This window comes from Haplochromis burtoni, unplaced genomic scaffold, assembly GCF_018398535.1.
Source record: "Haplochromis burtoni strain Fernald_Lab_line unplaced genomic scaffold, NCSU_Asbu1 Contig_24, whole genome shotgun sequence".
NCBI lineage: Eukaryota > Metazoa > Chordata > Actinopteri > Cichliformes > Cichlidae > Haplochromis > Haplochromis burtoni.
In genome coordinates this window covers 579,241-603,612 of record NW_024582385.1, presented here as the reverse complement: position 1 = coordinate 603,612, position 24,372 = coordinate 579,241, and the positions used below count along the sequence as shown (strand labels likewise).

General features: G+C 40.7%; 2 protein-coding genes across 5 annotated transcripts in view; both read left to right on the top strand.

Annotated features, from left to right (window-relative positions):
• Positions 1-12,794, top strand: part of sptbn4a (spectrin, beta, non-erythrocytic 4a) — a 31,837-nt gene extending 19,043 nt beyond the window's left edge. For 3 of the 4 annotated variants that reach the window (XM_005935983.3, XM_005935982.3, XM_014337991.2), the window contains 11 exons: positions 32-166; positions 297-538; positions 1,601-1,739; positions 1,836-1,920; positions 2,259-2,470; positions 2,813-4,158; positions 4,285-4,345; positions 4,443-4,711; positions 5,403-5,573; positions 5,785-5,827; positions 8,644-12,794. In XM_005935983.3, coding sequence (XP_005936045.1) covers positions 32-166; positions 297-538; positions 1,601-1,739; positions 1,836-1,920; positions 2,259-2,470; positions 2,813-4,158; positions 4,285-4,345; positions 4,443-4,711; positions 5,403-5,573; positions 5,785-5,827; positions 8,644-8,943 — 3,003 coding nt within the window. In that variant the 3' untranslated portion in view covers positions 8,944-12,794. Of the gene's footprint in view, positions 1-31; positions 167-296; positions 543-1,600; positions 1,740-1,835; positions 1,921-2,258; positions 2,471-2,812; positions 4,159-4,284; positions 4,346-4,442; positions 4,712-5,402; positions 5,574-5,784; positions 5,828-8,643 lie in introns of those variants that run through there. The other variant, XM_005935984.3, reaches the window with a different exon arrangement.
• Positions 12,795-13,414: 620 nt separating this feature from the next.
• Positions 13,415-24,323, top strand: micu2 (mitochondrial calcium uptake 2). The gene is made up of 12 exons (XM_005935985.3): positions 13,415-13,700; positions 14,074-14,203; positions 14,781-14,812; positions 14,891-14,966; positions 15,778-15,825; positions 15,958-16,040; positions 16,819-16,872; positions 17,337-17,434; positions 20,197-20,368; positions 20,450-20,558; positions 20,641-20,798; positions 22,320-24,323. Exons 1-12 carry the CDS (start codon positions 13,503-13,505, stop codon positions 22,419-22,421), a joined length of 1,260 nt encoding a protein of 419 aa, XP_005936047.1. The 5' UTR covers positions 13,415-13,502; the 3' UTR covers positions 22,422-24,323.
• The last annotated feature ends 49 nt before the right edge of the window (positions 24,324-24,372 follow it).

The window sequence follows — 24,372 nt, the reverse complement described above, 5'->3', positions numbered from 1 at the left end:
CTCATGATGACAGCGTTGTCCTGTGTTGTAGGTCTTGGCTCAGATCGCAGGGAAGATGAAGCAGCTGCCAGAAGTGAGGGCGTGCCAAGCCAACATTACCAATCCAGCCACCCTGCAGAGACTCATGCACTCTTTTGAGCATGCCCTTCAACTTCTAGTTGCACAGGCAAGTGATATACTCACCAAACTTGTGTTTGTCACAAAATAGATTATACATCATAGACAAAGCAAACTTTGACTAAAAACTAAGGCTAATCTTTTATTAATTAAACAGAGTGATGCATGTCTTTATGCAGGTGAGGCAGCTGCAGGAGAATGCTGCCCAGCTGAGGACCATCTATGCTGGTGAGAAGGCTGAGGCTATTATGGTCAAGGAACAAGAAGTGATGGATGCATGGAAGGAGCTGCTGAGCTCTTGTGAGGCCAGTCGTGTCCAAGTGACTTCAGTAACTGATAAGGTCCAGTTCTTCTCAGTGGTGCGTGAAAACCTAATGTGGATGGAAGGAATCATGGGCCAGATAGGATGGGATGAGCCAAGGTAAGGTAGCATATGCTTGTTAAGGTATGGCTCTCCTTTATTACAGTTTGGAAAAGATGAATTAGAGCTTTAGAGAGTGCATTTTTGCCTGCAGGTTTCTGTGGTCTTATATGGTCATTGAAGACAAAATGTTAATATTGTCTTCTGTGCCACTTTGACCTAATTTCATATGACACCTGCTACACCGTTTGTTTTTGTTTTTTGTTGAGGGTTTCTCAGGTTGACACTCTAATCACTGCCTTTATTTGTCATGTTCCCAACCAGTACCACCGTCCAACTTGCAGTATTTTCATATTTGGCCTGAAATCTTTCAGCAGATGTCCACATATCAGCATATGCATGAACATACAGCACTATGGGAGCCACAAAGATGGCGAAACATATGCACATGTAGTGTGTTTTGATGCAGCTAACATTTTTATGCCTCTGCAAAAATTGAGCCTTCCTCACCTTTTGATCCCCACCATCCTTTTTTCTCATCACTTGCAGTGCCATCTTTTGGCACAAGCCCTTGGAAAAAAAAATTTCATGTCTGGCTATAAGATTGTGTGCTCCTTGTCTTTTTCTTTTTCTTCTTCTTCTTCTTCTTCTTCTTCTTCTTCTTCTTCTTCTTCTTCTTCTTCATGCAGTCTGCTAGTTTTTTTAATATTAACTTTGACACCAAAAACTTTTCACTCAATCCGTAGAAAATGTCTGGTGCAGGGTAAGAATGTTTTCACACTCGTCCAGGTAATAAATGAAGGCTGGTGTGATAAAGCCTGACAGTATGATATAAAATTCCGGTGTGATATAATATGCTGACATAATATTGGTCAATCACTGATTTTTGTGTGAATCATTCATATACATGGCTGGTACATGAGGCCCTTTGGCAATCTTTTGCTCTTTGACAGATTTGCAAACTATTGCTGCCAATACAATCACATCGCTAATACTGCTAAATAAGGAGACTAATATGGCTGTTAAACAACTGTTTAAGAAGTAGAACTGTCAGGATTCCTTTTTAAAAATATTTTGTGAGGGGGTTAATGTAACCAGAAAAAACTAATCTGTGTTCCTCAGAGATCTGACAGCTCTGGAGGGAATGATGAGACAACACCAGGAGCTGAAAGCCAAAATAGATGGGCGCAGCAAGACCATACAGCAGTGTGCAGATCTCGGCAAGATCCTGATTGCTGCTGGCAACCCTGCTTCAGAGGAGGTCTGACAAAAAATATTCACACTGTTAATATAAGAATACATAAAAATCATACAATTACTTTATGTAGTAATGAAACCAACATGCCTGTCGCCGCAGATAAAAGAGAAGTTGGACAGTCTTCTGACTAAGCAGAAGGATCTTGTTGAAAAATGGGACAAACACCAGGAACGGCTGCAGCGCAGTGAGTAAATAGAATACTTAATAGATGAATACTTAACAAAACACTCTGTTAAATGTTAAATGGGCCTAAACTATAAATGTTTTTCCCTTTCATGCCACTATGTGCATTTAATATATCATGAATCATGTATGAATCTTACTGTTCTTTTCTGGTTGAGCTGACATTGCAGATTCACTCTCAACACAATTTAACCAAAAAGACTGAAATTCAAGCTGTAACATAAATGATAAAATTCCCTCATAATACATACACAAACATGTAAATAACAGATTCTACTGAGTATGCATTAAGCATGTAGTGAGTTGGTAATAGTGTGGCTGGTCTTCTGTCACTTCCAGAGCAAGAAAAATTCCAGTTTGCTCAGGAGACAGTAAAAGCAGAAGCCTGGCTAAAGGCCAAGGAGCCGCTGATCACTACCAGGCATCAAGAGGGAGGAGTAGCCCAAGCCCAAACTGATGAGGTTGAGCAGCTCATCCTTCGCCACGAGGCCTTCCGCAAGGCTGCTGTAACCTGGAAAGAACGCTTCAGCTCCCTGCGCCAGCTTTCTGCTGTAAGCTTGACTGTAGATAAATAATGAATCAGTTTGCTGGAGTCACAGTTTTTTTTTTAAAGTGACTACGTGTTGTGTTTGCTTAGCAGGCATGGGCGCATACCATGAGTTTGCATCATCACAGGCTTTAATCTGGCTCGTGACATTAAGTGCATGTGGTGTACCCTAATCCCACTGCACCCAATCTGCCTTCCGCGCTACATTGCTTAGTGTTTTGTCTGGCATATGTATGAAATGAACAAATCACTAGCTTTACCTGCATCTTTTGGAACCATCGCATAAAATGTGGCGTTAATCAAGTTTATGTGGTGCTATTAGTTATGTAGCTAACTCTCTCTCTAGGCTGAGAAGAAAAAAGAGGAGGAGAAAAGGACCCCACTCTCCAGCCGAAGGATGTTCCCATTATCTTGCCTGACTCCCAGTGTTCCCTCAACCAGTGCTACCTCTTCTTTCCTAAGGCAGACGGTACAGGCCCAAATTGAACCGAAGCCCTTGCAGCCCAGTTTGGATCTGGGTGCCACCTCTGCAAGCCAGAGACTGTCTTCAGCACTGGCCGGCTATAGTCCAGTTATAAATGGATCAGGCTACCACGGACTGGATCAGGGCAGCGGGAAGTTGATGGGTACTTCTTACCTTGGGATGAACCACCCAGCAGCCGGAGGTGGGAGTGACTCTGGTTTCTCAGCACTGACCTCTCAGAGTGGTGGAGTAGACACCTCCACCTATCTCGGTTTGAACCATCAAACTGCTTGTAGCGCAGAAAGCTCTGGGTACTTTGGACTAACTACTGGGAGCATGGGTGGGATGCAGAATCATCTGGGCAGTGGCAGGTTAGGAAGTTCAGGTAACCTAGCTCAACAGCCAGGCAGTGGAGGTATGGGAAGCCCAGGCTTTCTGTCTCAGCAGAATATGGGCAGTTCTGGATATCTGGCGCAACCGCAAAACATCGGGACTTCCGGATATTTGGGACAGCAGCCAAATTTAGGGAGTTCAGGATATTTGGCACAACCGTCCAACATGGGGAGCTCTGGGTATTTGGCACAACAGCCCAATATGGGAAGTTCTGGGTTTTTGGCACAGCAGTCTAATATGGGGAGTTCTGGATACCTGGCACAGAATTATCAGAGCGCTGGCGGATTGGGTAGCTCAGGCTATCTGGCACAAAATCATTACAGCAGTGGAAGCCTGGGCAGCTCTGGATATCTGGCACAGAGTGGTGGCATCATGGACCCTAAAATGGCATATGCATGGCAGCACCTGAAAGCTGACTTCATGCAGCCTAGAATCAACCACATCCACAAGGCTGTAAACCCTCTTCTCGAAGCCAGCAGAGTGCAGCGTGAACAGTTTGGCGACATCCCGATGGCAGACATGATGGGGCCAGAGTCAGGGCTGGAGCTCCTCCACGGCCGCCTCCAGAGAGATCCCCGTGGCAGCCGCTCTGACCCTCAGATGGACCATCTGAGGAGAGAAAGGGAGTACAAGTTGGGCAGACAGACCTCCAGCGAACAGGAAATTCAAGCGAGGCTGAATGAGCTGCCGCTGATTGTGCGGCAAGAGCGTTACCGGAGGCGCCTGGAGAGGCAGTCGTCTAGTGAACAGGAGGGGAGCGGCAAGCAGAGGCTGCAGAGGCAGGACTCGAGTGACCTGGAGGGCTCTGCTAAGGAGGGCTCTGACAAACGCTCAGGGTATGTGAATGAGTGGTTTCTTTACAGTTTGCCCAGTCAGCACAGTCCAGCATGATCGTTATCATTTGGAGGTTACGTAACGATTGTGTTTGCTGTGTGGGTGACTCATGTTTGCTGTCCATCCAGGGAGAAGAGAAATACCATGGCAGAGATTGTAGAGCAGGTCCAGGAGAGAGAGGCAGCACATGTGAGTTTACATACTGCACATCACAGTATTGTGGTGTCACTTTAGTTTAAATTATGTATAGACGCAATATTCTCTCTTTTGTTATCGGGTTTTTCAGGCACGAGGAGAGCCTTATCGACCTCCTAGCAGCCTCTCAGCACCCGTGACCCGTTTTGATGGACGTCCTCGCGCCCGAGACCGTCCCAAACCAAGGAGAAGGCCCCGTCCAAAAGAGCCTGAGGAGACTCGACGATCCCGCTCAGCCCCGGCAACTGGAGCCCCAACAACACCCCAGCCACCTTCACACACTGCCCACAACGAAGGTTCCCTCTACCGGAAAAAGGCCACCAGCTCTGACCTTGAAGCTCAGCAGAGAAGCCCAAACAGGTAAAGAAGTCATGAACAAAAGACAAACACCACCCCAGCAATAACAACTGCCTCATTAAAGGTCTGATCAAAGATTTGCAAACTATGGAAAACTGTGCAAACCAGGTCAAATAGCTTATGGTTTCAGCCAGCAGGGTATTACTTGTGTGTTTGCGAAAAGAAAGCAGGTTGTCTAGAAGCAACCTTCACGCTCACTGTCATTACTGTCTTTGACCAGAGTGAGCTGACTGTCTTCATTGAAGACTAATTTATTAAACTGACCTCAGTCGGATCCAGCTATCATGTTATCAATGCTATCAATGTTAGCATGTGTCATGAACTTTGAAGAAACCATCGACGGTTAGCTTTCAGTCCTGGTCAGTCACACTATATATGTGTTATGACACAGAGCGACAGTATAGTTAGATCTATATGTTTTTGGACAGTTAAATATTTTTGCCTCCAAAACCAGCAGAAAGGATTTTCCAAAGATTCATTTGCATGTTTGATTCAAGTGGTTTATCTCGGTTAACGGCATATTTGATTTGGGAAAACAGAGAGCTTGACAGGTTGATTGCAAATTTTCATTGATTTTTATTAGTTATTCTAAAATTTAAATGTGTATTGTTTGTAACAAAAATAACTGATGTGACCCAACTTATCTGCAGAAATGCATTACAAATCTGTTTGATGTCTCATTGTGATTTTCCAGCAAGTCCTGGGTGAACGTATATTGTGTGCTGAAAGATGGAAAGCTGACCTTCTATAAGGATGCCAGGAACCACAACACAACATACAACGGGGAGCCTCCTGTTGACCTTAGTAACTGCTCGTTTGATCCGTCGATGGGATACAAGAAGAAGAAAAATGTCTTCATCCTTCAGTAAGAATTATTCATATTATCATGGCAAATTTTATTGCCAGTAACTGTGATTTCAAATTGTGGTTTTACTGAGTTTATATTGAAAAGTGTAATATGTCTTTAAAGGTTATTGCCTATTAAAAGATTTTAAATTATTGATTAACCACATGGCTATAAAATACATGCAAATGCATAAAAACTGACAAGTCCCTATTGATTTTCTGTGCAACAGAGTGAACGATGGAAACAACTTCGTGTTTCATGCAAAAGATGAGGTAAGATACATTTGTAACTTGGTAAGGTCAATTAACTTACTGGTGTTAATATGTTAGAACTTAAAGACATGGAGCATTCTGATCAGTCAGTGCATTATCAAACTCATGAAAAGACAAAGATCATCAATAAATGTATTTGCTGCTCATTGTTCTGCAAAAACAATTTTGATTAAAGTAATAATCTACAGCATTGCACCGGCTGGCTCCTTGAACATTACCTTAAACGTGGGCACTGATCTGCACAGGTCGCCCTGCTACCAGACTCAAAATATGCCGAACAAATCAACTATTTACTCCAGTTTCAATAACATTTGTTTAAAAATACACTGTCAAGCTGTTTTAGGAAATCGCTTTTCAGGTAAATACTATATAAATTATTGGCCAGAAATTTACATACCCTCACCTTGGGCATGAATGGCATGGTCATTTTGGGCTTTTAATTGTTTCTCTGGCTTTTTCTTGTTTCACGGTGGAACGATTATACAGCATATGTCTTTAATGACATTAAAAGGCAAAAACTAGGAGCACAAGTTTGAATTCTTTTGGATTTTTATTTTCAAAATTGTCAAAATAATACATATAAGCTCACTTTAAACCTTTTAATAAGTGGTGCTAAAGGCTCTTCAATGTCTTAACTTGATAGGTCAAGGCCCTGTTAACTTCTTGTTAGTGATCATGACTGGTTGGTAGTTTCTCTTTACCAGCATAAAAAGGCATCACTCATTGGATTGACCGATACTTGCAACAAAGGGAACGTCCAAGGAACATGATAAATATCTAAAAATGAGGATTAAAGATTTACACAAGCATTTCTAAACAACAGCACATTCCAAGATCATCAGTTTAAACAATTGTACATAAATACAAGTAATTCAGATGTGTCACCACTGGACTAATAGGGTTCTGACCAAAAAAGAAGCCCCTGCTCCAAAATCAGCATCTTTAAACTCAACACCCCCTGACCTCAACCATCATGAAAATGTATGGACTGGGCTCAAAAGCAGGGCCAGAAAACCAACCAGTTTGAATGAATTCTACCAAATCTGACAAGAGTTGTCAAATGCCCAACCACAGTTCTGCTGGAAGCTTGTTGCTTGTTGATAGCGATCAAAACCCATCTGGTGTCACTGCAGCTTGCTAAGAGATATTTCACCAAATAGTATCAGGGGTGTATTTGAGCCTGTATTTAGCATTCTGGGTCTTCTCATCAAATATATTTGTCAGATGTTTGCTGTATAATCATTCCATTACCATAACATTCATACCCATGATGAGTCTATGTAAACGTCTGGCCACATGTGTATGTGATATGTTACTATTGACAAGAGGGTACTGAAGATCTAGAACAACAGAAATGTTGGTTTTGGTTTGTTAATGGAACTTCACAGATAACAGAATGACGTTTCTTTAACTTGTATCCAACACATTTTCACACATTTTGATTATAATATTACCAGTTTGTCTCTTTTTAATGCCACTGGATTACTAAAATCACACAAGGACAGCATAGAGGAGCATGTTGAGTAAGAGAATGATGTTACACAAATGCACCAGTGAGCGACACAGGAAATCATTCCTGCCTGTGGTTATCTCCTTGTACAACTCCTCCATCTAATACACAGTACACAGTGCAATAGTTACACCCTTTTGCACACGCTCTGTAGTGAAAATAACAAATAACAAAGTTTTACAGGTTAGAGTAAAATGTCAGTCATATATATCTAACCTCTGTAATATTCTGGAAATTTATAATTGAGCTATTTGTATATATATGAGCTATTCCTTATATTTTGTAAACTTTGTAATATATTGTGTTATTTAATTAGTTCAGTCTGTTACTGTTACTGTCTTGAAGCCACTGCAGCCACATAATTTCCTTAGGGAGTGAAGTATTCAGTGTAGTATTTATGTCAGCATTATGTTAAAAGTACACCGTTACTGCTTCCATATGAATTAAAGGGTAGGTTGCAGGCAGGTCCTGCTAATCAAATGTGTTAATAGATTAATAGATCTTGAGCAAGTGTGAACAGCTCTATAAATACTGACGTTTTGACTGTTTGGACCATTCAAGTACATGTTAACACAAAAAGGGAAAGACATCAGCAATGATCTTAGTGAAATAATTACTGGTGCCCATCATTCTTGGAATGGTTATGAAGCCATTTCCAAATGTTTTGAAGTTGTTTTGCAGTGATGTGAACACTTTGAGTTGCGTCGTATCCAGAAATATTCTAGGGTCAAATATGAGCTCATGTGTCCAACCACTAAAGCCTGACTCAAATAGGGTCCTGCAACAGGACAATGATCCCAGCAGCAGCAGGAAACAATCCTCCACAACACATTAACCATCTCTCAGTCCCTTAGATCAAGTGTAATTTTAAGTAAATGAAATGAAAATACTTCATTTTACATTCTTGCAGTACTTGGCATGTACAGAACCTAAATACTTCTTCTACTCTTGGTTCTGTCTTTATAGTTTGAACTCTTTCCACTTAGTAATTGATGGGTTCGGTTTGTGTGAATGAGGTGCGGCACAAAGCCACAAACCACTGATGTAATAAGAAGAGGTGCAACCTTCAGTCAAAGGCAAATTTGATTACATTGTTTCCCACCTGAAGACACTTTATTCAAATAAAGAAAATGTAGCGTTTCAGCTGGATGGTTTACATATATCTGCTGCAGGCTCAGATTTGGATGCGTAACAATGCGATGTGTAAATCCCAAACCACACAATGAATCAAATGCAAAGAGGAAAAAGCATTATATGATGAGCAGACTCCTTATATAAGCTCTCTGTCTGATCCTGGTCTCTGTAGGAGGACCTAAAGGCATGGACTTCCACTATCACCACCTGTATAGCTGAGCACGAGGCCATGGGCACGTGGGATAAGCCAGGCACCTCATCTATGGATCCTGACCGCTCTGAGAGGAAGGAGAAGTCGGAGGGAGATGCAGACGCCAGGTCAGAGAGGTCCGAGCTTGTAGAGGGGGAGGAGAGGTCTGAGAAGGAGAGATCAGAGAAAGGCGACGGCTCTGAGAAGTTAGACACATCTGAAATTGCTGACAAGCTGGAGGGTGGGGCGGGGGGCTCCAGCACGTCTGGAAAGAGCAAATGAGAAGCCCTTTTTTGTTTTACTGCTACTCACTGACAAACAGCATAGGAGGCAGGGATGGATGGAGAGCATGTGCAGTTAGGTTTGCAGGTCCTCGGTCACACAGCTGGAACACACCGAGGCCACGGTCCTTTGATTGACTATTGTAACTGTGACAGACTAATCTCTCAGCCTCTCCCCCTTCACCCAGGAAATACATCAGTGCTTGCGGTGGGCCACCTGCTGGTAGATAGGAGGCCGGCCGGGTGGACAAACAGGCAGACAGACTCCAACAAATGGTCCCAAGAATTAGTCACTGTCACTTCCTATTGTTGATCGTTTAATCTCTCGGATTCACAGCATCTTTGTTTATGTATCTTTGACTGATAATGTAATGCTCTGTCTATCTAGACAAACCTGAGAAGTGGCGAATGAAATGTTTCTCAATAGTAAAAAAAAGAAAAATGTTTTTGAAGCAATATACTTTTTTATGTTTCCTCTTTGTCGGTGAGAGAAATGGGGGAAAGGAAATAAGAAGTAATGTAGAAGCAGCTGTAAATTCTCTCATTTTTTTGTCACCTCCACGTAAGCTTACTCCAGGCAGTTGTGCACCTTAAACACTTGACACATCTGTATACTAATCATAGTGACATTTAATCCCGACACATGGCTAGCTTTGACTCATCTTAATATAACGGAATGCTTGTGTTACCAACTGACTTCACTGGTGTCATTTCCACAGTTCTTTTCTTTTCACTTCTTCTGATTCTCATTATGATTTATCCGTAACGATCCGTGTCCAGAGAAGAGCATCCCTTCAAATTCTGATCCATCGCCCCAAGGCATGTTCAAAGTGGCAACGCTCAAAGTAACACTAAGCCTGAGACGATGCCTTTGTGTACATGACAAAAAATCAGAACATTGCATGAAATAGTCTTAGTGCACCTGTTAAACTTGCCTTTATTTCTGTGTTCTTGGCATAAATCAGGCAGCACTGAAATTGCAATAATCTAATGTGAGCGGGTGGGTGGGTTGTATTTGCTGTCATAGACGACTTCTCAAAATCCAGAGGGTTGTTTGAAAAAGCAGAGTTGTGTTCTCTCTGCAGTAAGCATGAGAGGAAGAAGCCAAATGGCCCTGCTGCTGTTTGTACTGTATCACTGCTATTTCTTTTCCACAGAATGTACTGATTTCAGGTACCCCCCTCCCCATAATGTCAAAACCTGAGCAGGTGTGTGAGAGACGAGACCTCTCTGTGCCCTTTGTCCTTCGTTTGACCTTCAAAGCAATTGGAATCTATTTGTCAAAGACGAGTTACATGTAAGTCATGAAGTGTATAGACCTATCTTTGTATGTATACCAATAAAACCTGTGCTCTAATAAAACCATACTCTGAATCGGTAAAAATTAAAACATTTGTATTAATCCACAAATAAAATCAGTCATCACTCAAATATATTAATGTTTATTACATTTAAATACAAATTATGCAAATTAGGAGTCACTATTAATTATCACAGTGTATATACAAGTACACCAGTATCTAGATGTATTAAATACGTTGTACTGGGGAAGAGCAGCAGGTGTACTGTAGGTATGCTTGTTGTATTTTTATATGCATATATTTATTATATCAGACTGAAGAGTTGCCCCATGTAATATTAGCTGATTGAGTAGCCAGTGTTACTGTGGGAGGTGTGCTCAGTTTATGGATTACACACACAACAGGATCAACTAGCCTGGGCAGTTCACTACCTGCTGCTCAGGGAATAAAAGTATTTTGTCATCACAGTGATTATTTTGTTTTATAAAATAGTGCTCGTTTGTCGTATATGTGAGTTATTTTTCCACACATAGGTCCAAATAGTCTTTACAGTGCTTATTTTGGAGCTAATGAGAAACTGCGAATCTCCTGAAATTTGTGCTGTGAGAATGACTCGCAACACAAAGTTTTTCCATACTGTCGAATTGCACTTCTTCAGTTGTGTAAAATGACTTCTTAACAGTCTTCCTTTCTGAAAACACCAAAAGTCCACTTTCACATTACAAGATTGCGAACAGAGAAGTTTTGCTACAATGTGAATGTTCTTTTGTTTTTTATTTGTCACACACTGTTTGCTTTTACATAAGTGCCATGTCATGAAATCTGCTGGAACAGCGGGAAACAGTTGGTCCTTTAATCATGAATAATGTTTTGTTTGACCTGACACTCGTCTGCCGTTGCAATACATATTCTCAGTCATCTAATTAGATGCTTTGGTATTTTCATGTGGCTGTGATTGTTCTGATTCGTGGCAGATACTTAGCCTGCCTTACCATGTGCATTTGAAATGTTTGCTTCCCATTACTTTTATGAAACACATAGGGGGAGGGGGGTGGGGGGGTATTTTCCACTATGTTACAGCAGTCAACGAACTAAATAGGCAGCATAAACGTGACTGAAGAGAAAAAAAATGTGCAAAAATCTGTTTCCTTCATTGATTGATGGTCTTACATGTGTGTATGTCTTTGTTACCTTACATTAAAACTTGCTGCTATGACATTAAATAAACCTCCAAACTTGCTGATGCAAAACTTGACGTGGAATTGATGTGGACACACGCATACCTGCACACACCCACTGACACCACACACTGATTTCAACTACAAGATAAACGAGTGGTTTATTACCGTCTTTCTTCTCAGAGTTGAGCTGAAAAGCCAGAGCATTATCGTCACAAGGTAGCAGCAGCAGTAACAACTTCACATTCTCCATGCTGAAGCCTTCTAAGGTTGTGTAACAAATGTGGTGGTTGTAATTTGCATATAACAGTAACATACAATAAAGTATTTATGGATTATGTAAACATGGCCGAAACCTTCATTAAACATAGGGTTAGTCTTTGAGTGTACTGCGCTCCTCATGGGAATGAGCTGCAGGAGCCTTCATACTGACACTTTGCTGCAAGAAGGAATCGTTGCTGAAGGGCTCCAGACTGTATCCATACTGAGAAGTCATCCAAATGCTTTACATCTCCTTCTGTACACACAGTAACCAGAGTACCAACAACAACAAAAGATGTATACTGTATTCTTGGCTTTTTCTTAGAGCAACCAACTAAAGTTCTCCTATCCAAGCAGCATACGGTGCATCAAAAAAATTGGACAGATGTGAATAATTAATGTGAGTAAAAATAAAGGTTTGTGCATTTTTTTGCGGCACTCAAGTGCAGCCCTGTGCACGGTGAGAAAGAGCAGCAGTGATGCAGGATCTGTTCTAAAGACATCCATGTACACAGTGCGGCACAAAATCTGCACAATTCGATGTATATTTGAAGAATGTAAAGCTACATCTGCCAGTATGTATCTGTGAAAATATGAAATGTGGTTTTGTCTCATAAAATCTGTTCATCCCTTCATTTTGCTATTGTCTTTTTTCCCCCTCTGTAGGTGTGAACACATTTTTTATAGATCTTCACGGCGCATTAATATGTTCCCGATAATCTTTTCTGGAATTCTGACACAGATTTGATGATTGCTGTCAAAAATAAATCCTGGACCTCTTCTTGTTCTAAGATACTTGATACATATTGACTCTGTTTGATAAATTGCACTAAAACAATGCATCTTTTCTCTTATATATTATTAAAATGCAATTGTATTTTAAACCAAAACAAGACTACAGTAACGATTCAGCAGACACTGTTTCAGGTAGTCTAGTTTCACCAGAGAACATGCCCTCTGTGACATTATAGTCTAGGAATGAGGAGTGGTTAAATTAAATGGATCTTGACCTTTGCTCCACTCCTTCCTCTTTGGTCTGTACCTGGGTGATATACAGCCTGTGACAGGCAGCCTTCAGTCCTTGGACACACATTCATACTGAAGGAGGACATAATGGAAATACAAAATCTCTCTCTCTCTCATCTATCTATCTATCTATCTATCTATCTATCTATCTATCTATCTATCTATCTATCTATATATATATCTATAGATATATATAGATATATATATGCACTGGGGTCTCCTCTTTATTGTATGTTGTTGCTAACTAACAAAAATGGCTGTTGGACAGTTCCTGTGCATGGTATAAAGATGTGAGGAGGTGGTTTCAAATACATCTGCTGAAAGAGCCATACATTGATCATTTTAACCAACAGGGCTTTGGCCAGTCATGGCCCAGTATGGAGTTTATATAATCTGAATGTTGGACCTGAGGCCCCAAAAATTGAGACATGTTATATGTTTGATTATTTTTTGTTTACTTTTGAAATAAAAATGCATATTCGGTTATTTTTAAAACTCAATAAAGGATATTTCAAGATTTTTAAGCTTGTTTATCTGACTTTTTAAAATAATATTAGGCATAAGCTACTTTTTCTATGTGTTACCACAGCTCTGTAAACAATCCAGATGAAGTGTCTCTTACAATTATATATAATATTTTCTCAAAAGTGTTCTTCTAAAAAGGTGAACTCTACAATCCGGCGCTGACGGCTTCACGTCATCTAGTCCTTACCTATCACGGCTGGAGAGGGGGCGTGGCCTCGCTTTGCTAAGACAAACGCAGTTTAGCCAGCTAGCGAGTTAGCTTCCTGGAAATGGCCAGCTGGGGGAAAGTTACCGCTCTCCTGAGGGGTGTCTTGAGGAGTCCTCGATCTCTGAAAACCTTCGCACAGTACCGTACTGTCGGTCGCGGCATTGTGGCCTCTGTAATTGGCACCGGGGTTGTCTGTTATTACCGGTATCATGTAAACAACAGGACTCTGCCCTTCGCCGTTTATGCTAAGGAAGAAAAAGTAAGTGGACAAGTTTCTGTCGTCAAAATTCACCGCAAACGGACAGTACCGCTCATATACCTGTCTGTGTTCCTTTAAAGTGCGATGTTTCGTAATTACAAGTACAAGCGACACAATAATGTTAGTTGGATATCTACAAAAAGACCGTCCAAATTCATAGTGTCAATTAGTGCCCCCTAGCGGTGCTCACCGAAACTGTTTGTACTTATACACAGTGAATCTGTTCGTCTGACTTATTAGATATAATTTAATAAAATAAATTTTTAACTAACCACTCATTTGTCCATTTAATCATTAAACATATAAAGGGAGGTGCTGTCGAACATGTGTTCTGTAGCTTACATTGGTGTTTGTGCTCCTTGTGCTGTTGCAGGAAGATGCAGCTCCCCAGATGTCTGCAAGGAAAATCCGCTTCATCCAGTTTGCCTCAGTCATCCATGAAGAGGAGCCCTACATGACCCCCAGAGACTTCCTATTCTCTGTGATGCTGGAGAAAGTTGATCGTAAGCAGCTCATACAGCGTACAACATGTCAAACAGCTCAAAGCCTTCCATAATCTACATCCCTGTTCTTTCTTAACTAAATATGTATAGGATGTAATTTGCCAGGTCAAATGGTAGATTTCCCTTTGCTAAATACTTTTTCATCCCCACTATGTATCATGTATGTCAAAGAACAGTGCCCTTATTTTGTGAATCTTTCTAATGCGAATATAGTGAAATTTAAACTGCTCATGTTTAGTGTGTTTAACTAATAAAAAAAATGCTGTGTGTGTGGGGATGGGTGAGTGTGGCCTATGGTGTACAGTGCTTTCATGTGTCAGTAAGACTGGACTAGACCATCTGTATGTATCCAAACCCAGACAGACCTCCCAAACATTTCAGATCAGTGGCCGTGCAGCAGTACGAGAAGACTGAGTGCAGTTCTGACTGGGAAGAGGAACCTCCATGTTCCCACGAAGCAAAACAGAGTAGTTTGTTGTGTGCATGGAACAACTTCACGTGCGCGGCTTGCCTCGTGCCTGTTATTGAATAATTTTGTGCTGTTCTGTTATCAACACATCTTCTCTGGTTTTTGCAGGAAAGCTGCAAAAGAAAATTTTAACCAAACAGGTACATTAACTTCCTAGCAGTGTGTAACCTGCACATGCAGACTTTTCTTTAGGCTAATGGTTCGTTTTATCCCGTCAGGATGTGAACGGTATGCTGGTGGCTGCCTCTAAAGCTCGTGCTGGTAATGATCTCTTCAGAAACTTGGGAGACAAAGGTAAGTTCTCAAAGGGGACTGCAATGCCATACCTTTTAATTGTCAGGTGGATCATCTGTTTAAATCCTCCCCCCAATTTCTCTATTCACTATAACACCAGAATGATCACCAGCTCCTTTTATCATTTTTTAAAAGTGTTGTTGAGCAGTAGTTCTCCAGGTTTTTCAGAAGTCTTTCAAAGGTTTTCTTTGGACATTGGCTGCTTTTGTCAGTCATTTTCAGTCCAGGGCTCGTAGCTGATAATTTTTAGAGAAACGTTTTTACCCTCAGCTGTAAAAGAGTGATGGGGCATTGTCAGTGAGTTTGTGAATGCAATAACTCAAGAACAAGGCGTAGGATTTCAAAATTGATGCATCTATTAAAAACCTCAGGAGTTTTGGAGGATTTGTCACGTTTTGGGGCTGCATGTCAGCCGTGGTGTTCATTTCACTGACTGTTTTTCCTGATGACAACAGGACGATAACTAGATAAAAATGAATGCACAGTGATAAAATGTGTTGTCTATGATTAAAAATGAGATGTAAATGTTCTGGAGAGACGAGATCCAATCAGAAGTAATCCCAGGCATTAAGGTTACAATGTCTACAAACTCTGGCTTCATCTTATGTTCTGCATTTGCTTGCATGTTTGCACGTTTCAGTAAATGGCCTATTTCCCATTTTCCTTGCAAAATATAAAGAAAATGAGAGGTCCACTTTAACCTGTGGACCATCAACAATCCACCTTTTCATGTTTAATGATAGTCCTCTTTGTCAGTGTGTCCCCCTGTTTGTTATCTGAAATGCAGCACAGTGTATTTTATCTCTCACAGGTTTGATATCCTACACAGAGTATCTGTTCCTGCTGTCCATCCTGACCAGTAAGTCTCCAATAGTCCAAGCTCCTGCAGGAGATATTGTGCTGACTGGTTTACTCCATTCTGGACTGTTTATTTCTGATACTCTTTGTCTACATGACATAACTACATAACTGCCCTACATTGTTATTGCAGAGCCGCGCACTGGATTTGATATAGCCTTCAAAATGCTCGACATTGATGGCAACGAGCATGTGGACAAAAAGGAGTTTTTGAAAGTAAGAGCTGTGATGTGTTAGGACGTGTTGACAATAAAAGCAGAAGTAGATTATAACAGATCATAATGAAGCAGTAAATTCATGGGCGGACTTATTATACAGGAATATTTGTTCTAAATATCTGTGTGCACTTAATTTCAAACTGTCGCCACTTTTAACGCTTCCTCATGTGCTACAACTCCTGCAGTTGTAAGTATGAACCAAGGCACCACGTGAAGGTGAGGGAGAGCTGTAGCTGCTCGAGTCTTGTGTTTTATCTGTCGCTGCTTGAGTTTAGTGGATTTATATAAAGTCACCTGACATTTTTTTTTTTTCTTTGACTTTTCAACCAGACAGAGAAGATTTGTGTAGCGCTCAGGCTTAGAACAATGTTAGACTTGGGCTTTTGTTTTAGACTGCATGTTGGCACGTCCTTCACCTTGTTATAGTTTCATGTTATGACTTGGTGAACAAGCCAAAGGCATTTAGTGAAAAGTAGAAGTGCATGGATTCTCATCTGCTCTGGTTTCTATCATGTGATTACATGAAAGCCACATCTCTAACTTGATAAGTGAACTGTACCACAGCTTTATATTTGTTTGGACTTGTCTTGTGACTGTTGTAAAGAGAAACCCCTTTTCAAACATGCTGTTTTTTATTTGTTTGTTTTTTGTATTGTCTGTTTGATAATGTAGGATGTTGCTCACACTTGGACAGCCAAACATTTTCAGTACAACTAGTTATTTTTGATTAACTGGTTAACTTAAATTTAATTTATTTCTTCTTTTTGTTGCTGAAGCTCAAGAAAATCATGGGAAAAACTAAACTGCGAGCCCCGATAGATACTACAGAGGTGAGTGTTCATTGGTTGATGGGCTAGTTGAAAACATACAGGCTGATAACACTGGCCGAGGACCAGAAAGAATCATCTGTTTTCAAAAGTTTGCAGAAAATTTTAAAATACATGGTTGATTTTACACTTTTACATGCACAACTTATAATTTTCACAAGTGCTCAATGCGTTTCCCTCTGGATGCACGGCATATGTCCATTCAATATTCAAACACGTCAAATGTGTACAGCTATGTGATACTCACAAATCCTGTCTTTCCAACAGTACGTGCTTCCATTCTCACCAAAACACTATGAAATCAGATGACTCTTCTTGACACACTTTGTATATTACTCTAGTTCTACCTCAAATATTAGCATGTTTTGTTTTGGGGGTTTTCATCAGTATTATGGTGTCATTTCTGCCACTTCACTTTGAATGTTAACACACATGATGTTGTTGAACACTGTCTGCATGTTACCCAGAAAACCACAGAAGAAGGAGAAGGTGTGAACACAACACTACAGGCCTACTTCTTTGGAAGGAAAGGGGACAACAAGTTGCAGTATAAGGACTTCTGCCGGTAGGGATACCTCCTAATAATCACAGTCATATACTACAGAGCACATGACATTTTCTTTTTCATAAGTAGCAGCTCTGTATACAAATTTTACAATGTAACATTTCTGTCTTTTTGAAATCTCAGACATTGTGAATATTTGAATCTCACCTGTAAGGGATGTAGACACTCCCTAAATCCTTTGCATGTAGAAATACCGTTTGAACATGTCGTTAGGCAAAGGCAAGGAAAAGATCAGTAAAGCTCATATTAGGCTTGAACTGCTTTCTTAAAAAAAAAAAAGGAGAGAGAGAAACGTAAGTTCTCCGCGTGTTTCAGGAGCACACATTCTTTCTGCCCAATTTAACTCATCCAGCCAAAGGAGTGTTGAGCTCATACCATAGCGAGATAGTCGTCATCTTTCCATCTATTCGCAGTTCATAAGAATTTTTGCTTCTCCGATAGCTTTTGATCAGATTTTAGTGACACGTGCTAACAGTGATTACCTCATGGGTCTTCATTCAAACTGGGGTCAAGATCATATTTGTCATTTTCATAGTACAACTCTAATGCATACTACTTAAACTGACCAAATTCTAACTTCTGAACAATATTCAGTGGTTAACAGAAGATTCTTTATCCAGCTACCCATCTTCTTCCACTTATTAAGATTCTTCATGGTGATAAATCTTATGTGTTAACCTCCTAGGACCTGGTGTCCACATATGTGGACATCACATTTTGAGTTGTCTAAACCAGCGGTCCCCAACCTTTTTTGCACCATAAACCGGTTTAATGTTAGACAACATTTTCACAGACCGGCCTTTAAGGTGTCACGGATAAATACAACAAAATAAAATGATATGACTGAGACAAAAACGGTGGTATTTTGTAAATATAATAATAAACGTGAATTCACTGTGTAATTGTGTAACTTCATGAGCAGCGTCCTCCTGAAATGTGCCAATAACATCGAGAGTAACATCCTCATCTCTGCCCCTTAATGCTCTCTGGTCGCTATGGTGACGCGTAAATATTTCTTTCAAAATAAGACGCACAGCTCCAACATGGGAAAAGACCCAGGGAAACAAAGTTAACGATAAAAAACACTGAAAACCATAAATTGTCATGTTACTTCTGACTAACTCAGATACTTTTATATGGTTGTGAAATACAGCCAACCAAATGACCAAAAAAATCTATACTTCACACATTACAATCACCTGTGAATTTTGATTACCGTATTTCCCGGACTACAAAGCGCACCTGAATATTAGCCGCACAAGCTAAATTCAGGGGAAAATCCTGTTTTGTACATACATTAGCCGCACCTGACCAAAAGCCGCAGGTGTTTCAATGTTGACTTATCATATGTAAGAGAATATGCACAAAGGGAATTGTCAGGAAAGAGATGGCTGTTTGGAGACACACCCCTTTTATTAATATTTTGAAAAACAAGTTATGGGTACATATTTGCACAACTTTTTAGGTATATGTAAAAGTAGCGGTAATTACAAGTACGAAACATGTACTGTGCTTCATAAATGAGTAACAAATGTAGTACATAACAATAACCTACAGCACACCAGAAAAATAGATTCGGACTACCTTTTAGGCTCAGGTGCAGTGACACAGCTTTAACAAGAAGAAAAGTCAGTCATTCACCACCATCTTCTTCTTCCTGCGCACTAAAACCACCAAAGTCCTCTTCTCCAGTGTCGGAAACGAACAGGCTCAGGATGGCTTCGTCATCCACTCTCAGCTTCTTTCCTTCGTTGTCACTTTCAAAACCAAAGAAATCCTCGTTGTCAGTGTCAGAGTCGAACACCCTCAGAAGGGCCGTGGCGGTGTCCTCCTCTCCATCATGCAGCAGTCCAGCCCTTCGAAATCCGTTGGTGATCTGGATGTTTTCACACTTTTCCACGCTGTCAGATTCCACCGGTGGAGTTGAGCATAACTTGCTTTTCGCAAGTTTATTGCCGCTCGTCATCCACGCCTCCGGCTGAACGTGTAGCGCTACTTTGAAGTTTGTTTTTTGCGCTACTTGTACGGCACTATGTTGCCTGGCGGATGGACATGTGACCAACACACCACTCTTGAACCCCGATACTGTGTGTCTGATCACATGCCCTTCCGCCAGGCAACGTAGTGCCGTACAACAGCGGAACAAACAAAACAAATCGTCTTACGATATGACAAAAATCATGGATAATCCATAGAAAAGCCGCACATGACTAAAAGCCGCAGGGTTCAAAGCTTGTGCAAAAAGTAGCGGCTTATAGCCCGACAATTACGGTAATTATGAGCCAGATGTGCTACTAAGCCACTGATGTTCTGATATAAATCTGTGTATGTTGTGGGGTTTTCCCTGTTGACCTTTTCAGTTTCTCTTTACTTGACCGGTCCACTGTGACTCCACTGTAGTCTGTGCTTTGAGTGGTCCATAACTAGAAAGGTGCTGTGACAGGCCAGCCAATCCCTAATGGAATAAGGATGTAGCAATTATGATTACCTAACTTTATGTAGCTGTACTTGAGGCTGAGGATACCAGAAGACCTCACTGTGCTGAATTTGTCTTTACTTTATCACTCCACTGTTACTTTTTGTGGAATTTCACCTTTTTATATAGTTGTTTTCTTTTTCTTTTCTTTTTTTCCTTTCATTTGAATATAAAAATGTTGGACTTCACTGTGTGGTCTTCACCTGTGTCGCTGGCAAACCTCAGCAGGAGAACACTGGTGGGCCTCAAAGGATGAGATTTTGTGTAATTAGTCTTTGTTGTTCAGGTTCATGGAGGACCTACAGGCTGAAGTCCAGGAGATGGAGTTTCTGCAGTTTTCCAAAGGTATGGACACCATGCGGAGGGAAGACTTTGCAGAATGGCTGCTACACTACACCAACGAAGAAGACAATGAAGTCTACTGGGAAAACATGAGGAAGAAGATACCTGCGGGTCAGGTACAAGCACTCCTCCACTCGGTGTCGTCAGAATAGGATTTGTTGTGGCCTGAAAGTCAGCTGTCATGTTTTCTTTTGTAGAGTATCGCATTCGATGAGTTCAAAGCCTTCTGCCTGTTCACCAACAACCTGGAAGATTTTGCCTTCTCAATGAAAATGGTCACAGAAGCCAACCGTCCTGTGGGCATGGGTACGGTTTCTCTGTCGGTTAGATCAGTCTGTAGTTTTCTTCCAATCTTCCAGGCATAGATTTTTTTTTCTTCTCCCTACAGCCCAGTTCAAGCGAGCTGTGATGATTGCCACAGGCCACGAACTGTCCGAGAACGTGCTGGACACCGTGTTTAAGCTTTTCGACATAGATGGAGACAACTGCCTGAGCCACAAGGAGTTCATTGGTGTGATGAATGACCGAGTACTGCGGGGTCTAAAGGTACACTCCCCATCTTCTTAGACTGTTTTGTGTCCATAAAACACTGACGTTTCTACTTTGTCACCATGTTTAAGTGAAGTGAATGCCTCTCTCACCTCCATGTGTTAAATATAAAACTGTAAAAGCCTGATGTGTGGGTACAGATATAAGACACTTATCAAAGATCGTCAGTGCTCCTCTAACTGTAGTGTAGATCACACTGAAGTACACAAACACTAAAGCACATCGTTAACTCATGTCATCCATGTGCAACATTGTCTATCACTACGTTTAAAAGAACTACTTACTTACACAAGTTTATTTAAAAAGGGCACATGAACATATTAGACTGGACTGTTAGCTTTTGGTTGCCAAGGTCCATCCATCTCAGGGTCTGTTCCAGTTGTTCATTTTGGAGTGAAGTGACGCTGGCGTATCTGTGCAGCCATAAGAAGAAGTGTTTGAATTCTCTGAATACTAACCAAGGCGCTTCAGTGCTTACTTGCCGTCCCAGAATTTATAGCGACAAATCATCCGACCATTCCTGGAAACGATCAACTAAAACAATAGTGGCATACATCTGCAAATGTTCATTAGAAGCATAACCTGCTAAAATGTTTTGAATTTTCAGCAGCAGTCTGTTAACTCCACTGTCGAACTCTGAACGTCGCGCTGCTGTAAGAAAATCTGATTCTCGTCCAGTTGCTGCCTCGCATGAAAAACGTAGATTTACAAGCTTTCTGAATCCAGATGATGAGCTATGTTACTGATCTAATTACGTTCAGGCTTCTGTAAAATTCAGTTAGTAAGCTTCATTTTCTATTGCTGTTTTAAGGATCATCATTAATCATTTTTTTACTTTTATTGAGCTGGCCATAAATCTACTGAATAAAGCATCGTGTGAAATGGTGCTTAAGTCCATTAACTGCAGGCTCTGCTTTCAAAATATTCTGGCTTCACTGTTGTACAGACAGCCGAGGAGACGGTGGAGCATTCCAGCTCTTCTGGCCAGCCTAGGTCAACTTTTATTTTTAGCAGACATGAGTGTGTCTCATTTAACTAAGAGTTGTATTTATTTCCCTTACATGAACTGATTCTTATAATGAATAGCACTCTATACAACATGTCACATTTACACAAGCACTGTCTTCTATGCTTTTAAGTGCTTACTAACTACCATTCACACACCGATGGATGCCCAAGGATATTCGGCACACAGACTGGGGGAGCCAGGGATCGAACCTCCAACCTCCCGATCAGTAGAGGACCTGCTCTATCTCCTGAGCTACATCCACCCCTTAATTAGCTAACCAAAGCGAGTTAAAGTAGTGGGCACACTGCTCAACGTGTCATGTATTTACATCCTAATTGGTGTCCCTGGGATTACATGTACTGTAGAAACAACTGCCATCATTTGACTTTAATCATGGCAAAAATACAAATTGTTTATTAGCAATAGATATTTTACATATCACTCCTAGGCTGCATGCTAATGCTCGTCTCCCAGAACCGTTGGTGTGATGCACAGTGTCTTGCCCTCAGGTGCAGCCTCAAAATGGCATCTCTGGCTACTGGAAGTGTGTGAAGCGGGAGACCCTGAAGGCAGCCCAGGAGGCCCTGGTAGACGGCGGGTGTCCCATCTGAAGCACTGATATGCACCGTGATCATGCTCACCACTTCTGTCTTTTCTTCAGTTGTATGAATGAAATGAATAACTGCATGTAAATGAATATAGGTTTATACCACTGTCTTTGTAAAAGTATGTTTACAGCTAAACACATTTTGGTTTGATATTAGTTAAAGCTCTTTGGGTTTGCTTGTGGTGTTTACAATATTACATATAATTGTTTGGTCAAGCATTTTATCCTGTATGGCTGATCACTATTAAACATTCACATGCACTTAAGGAGCAGGACTGCAGTCAACATTTCCTGTAAAAGTGACTTATTCATGAAAGTGAGAATCCTGGTTGCACTGAACAGTGTAACAGATTAGAGGATCCTGCCATGAATACACACATTTCACATTTCAAATTTTTACCAGTGCCAAGAAGCTGGCTTGGTTTTTACATATACTTTTTTTTTTACTCCTGAGCATTAATGTGGTTACCAGAGATCAGTCATGTGAGTCAATAGTGGGTAAACAGCAGTCTGGCATAAATCACTTCCTAAATGACAGACATGTGTAATCTGTCTAATGTCACATTCTCAACATGCTAAATAGCAGCAACTATTTATTTGTTGTGACTGCTCATGCTGTTGTTTACCGGCGACTCACCAAAGCATTTTACAGCTGAGTGCGCACATCTCGAAATGAATGTCGGGCCTCCCACTTTCAACAGTAACAGAGCAGCTGCTATTTACTTAAATTCTGGAGTAACCAGCGGGGTGTACTGTGAAGTTAATGGTTTAGCTATGTTGAAACTCCGTTTTGTGTCACATAAATGGCTTTTTTACCTGGCTAAATCAGCAAGGTGTTTGGAGTTTCCATATGAAATGGGTTGGAAGCCAATATTACAGTATGTATTAAGCACAATATAGAACGTCTGCTGGAAAATGTTTTATATACGCAAATTGTTGTACCTAACTAAAACCACTCAATGAAGCATAAACTATGCATTCCATTGTCATGGGAATGCGCATGTATTAATTTGGAGATTCAGAAAACATGTTTTGTTTACGGTATATACTTCACTACTTTGATATTAAAATGTATACACTTTAAAGCTCCAGCTGTCACCTTAGAAACGAACAGCACCAAAGAGCACACTTGGCAATTACAATTATTAGCTTAAATGGAAATGTTTTACCGCATCTATGCACTGAATTACCAGCAGTGTTTTAGTTTTTATATTCTTTATAGATTTTAAACAACCACTGTATTATTGGCTGATAATGTCTCTGTCACTCAGCGATCATTTTGTGGGGAAGAACAATCACATGGTACGTAAAACACCCCCTTTTCTATGTGTGTGCCCACAGACCCTGAAGCAGAAAGCACAGCCCAACAGATAATACCACCATTGTGGTACCCAAAAGCCTGGACGTGTTGAATTTTATTTGTAGTACACCCCTCAGGCTGTTCATACTACTGCAGCCAGGTCACCTAAGTGCATGTAAATACACATTGTTCAGTGTGTTTACAACCCTGCTAATAGTGGTTTGTGGAAAAGATTCTAATCATGCCAGGGAGCTGGTGTGGGATTTCCATATTTTTCTGTCAAAAATATTTATCTAATAAAATTTTATATAAATGCACAACTGAGGCTTCCAAGGGTCATAGGTAGAAAAGCGGCAAAGTGACTAAGTTTTAACTACATTGTCATTTATTGTAGAATTGACCTGTTAGGATCACATGAGTATGTGGGTTAACCATTGAAGATTGTGATGCTAATAATTTTACCATACATAGAATTTAAAAAGTAAATAGACAAAACAAGCTTACTTGCATTTGCATGATAGAAGAACTAATTAGTGACTGATGCCAGGGTTATCAGTGAATACAGCATACACAGCTACAATACAATAAAATTACATTGAGCATGAAGCCATCTTTGGTCTTCTCATCACTATAAACAAATACATAGAAATTTGTA

What these genes read in the sequence shown, in the direction of transcription:
- micu2 (XM_005935985.3), top strand. Translation starts at nt 13,503, where the DNA reads ATGGCCAGCTGGGGGAAAGTTACCGCTCTCCTGAGGGGTGTCTTGAGG. An exon ending in CCCCGATAGATACTACAGAG is followed by an intron (nt 16,873 to 17,336) that starts GTGAGTGTTCAT and finishes CATGTTACCCAG; the next exon opens with AAAACCACAGAAGAAGGAGA. An exon ending in CAGTATAAGGACTTCTGCCG is followed by an intron (nt 17,435 to 20,196) that starts GTAGGGATACCT and finishes TTTGTTGTTCAG; the next exon opens with GTTCATGGAGGACCTACAGG.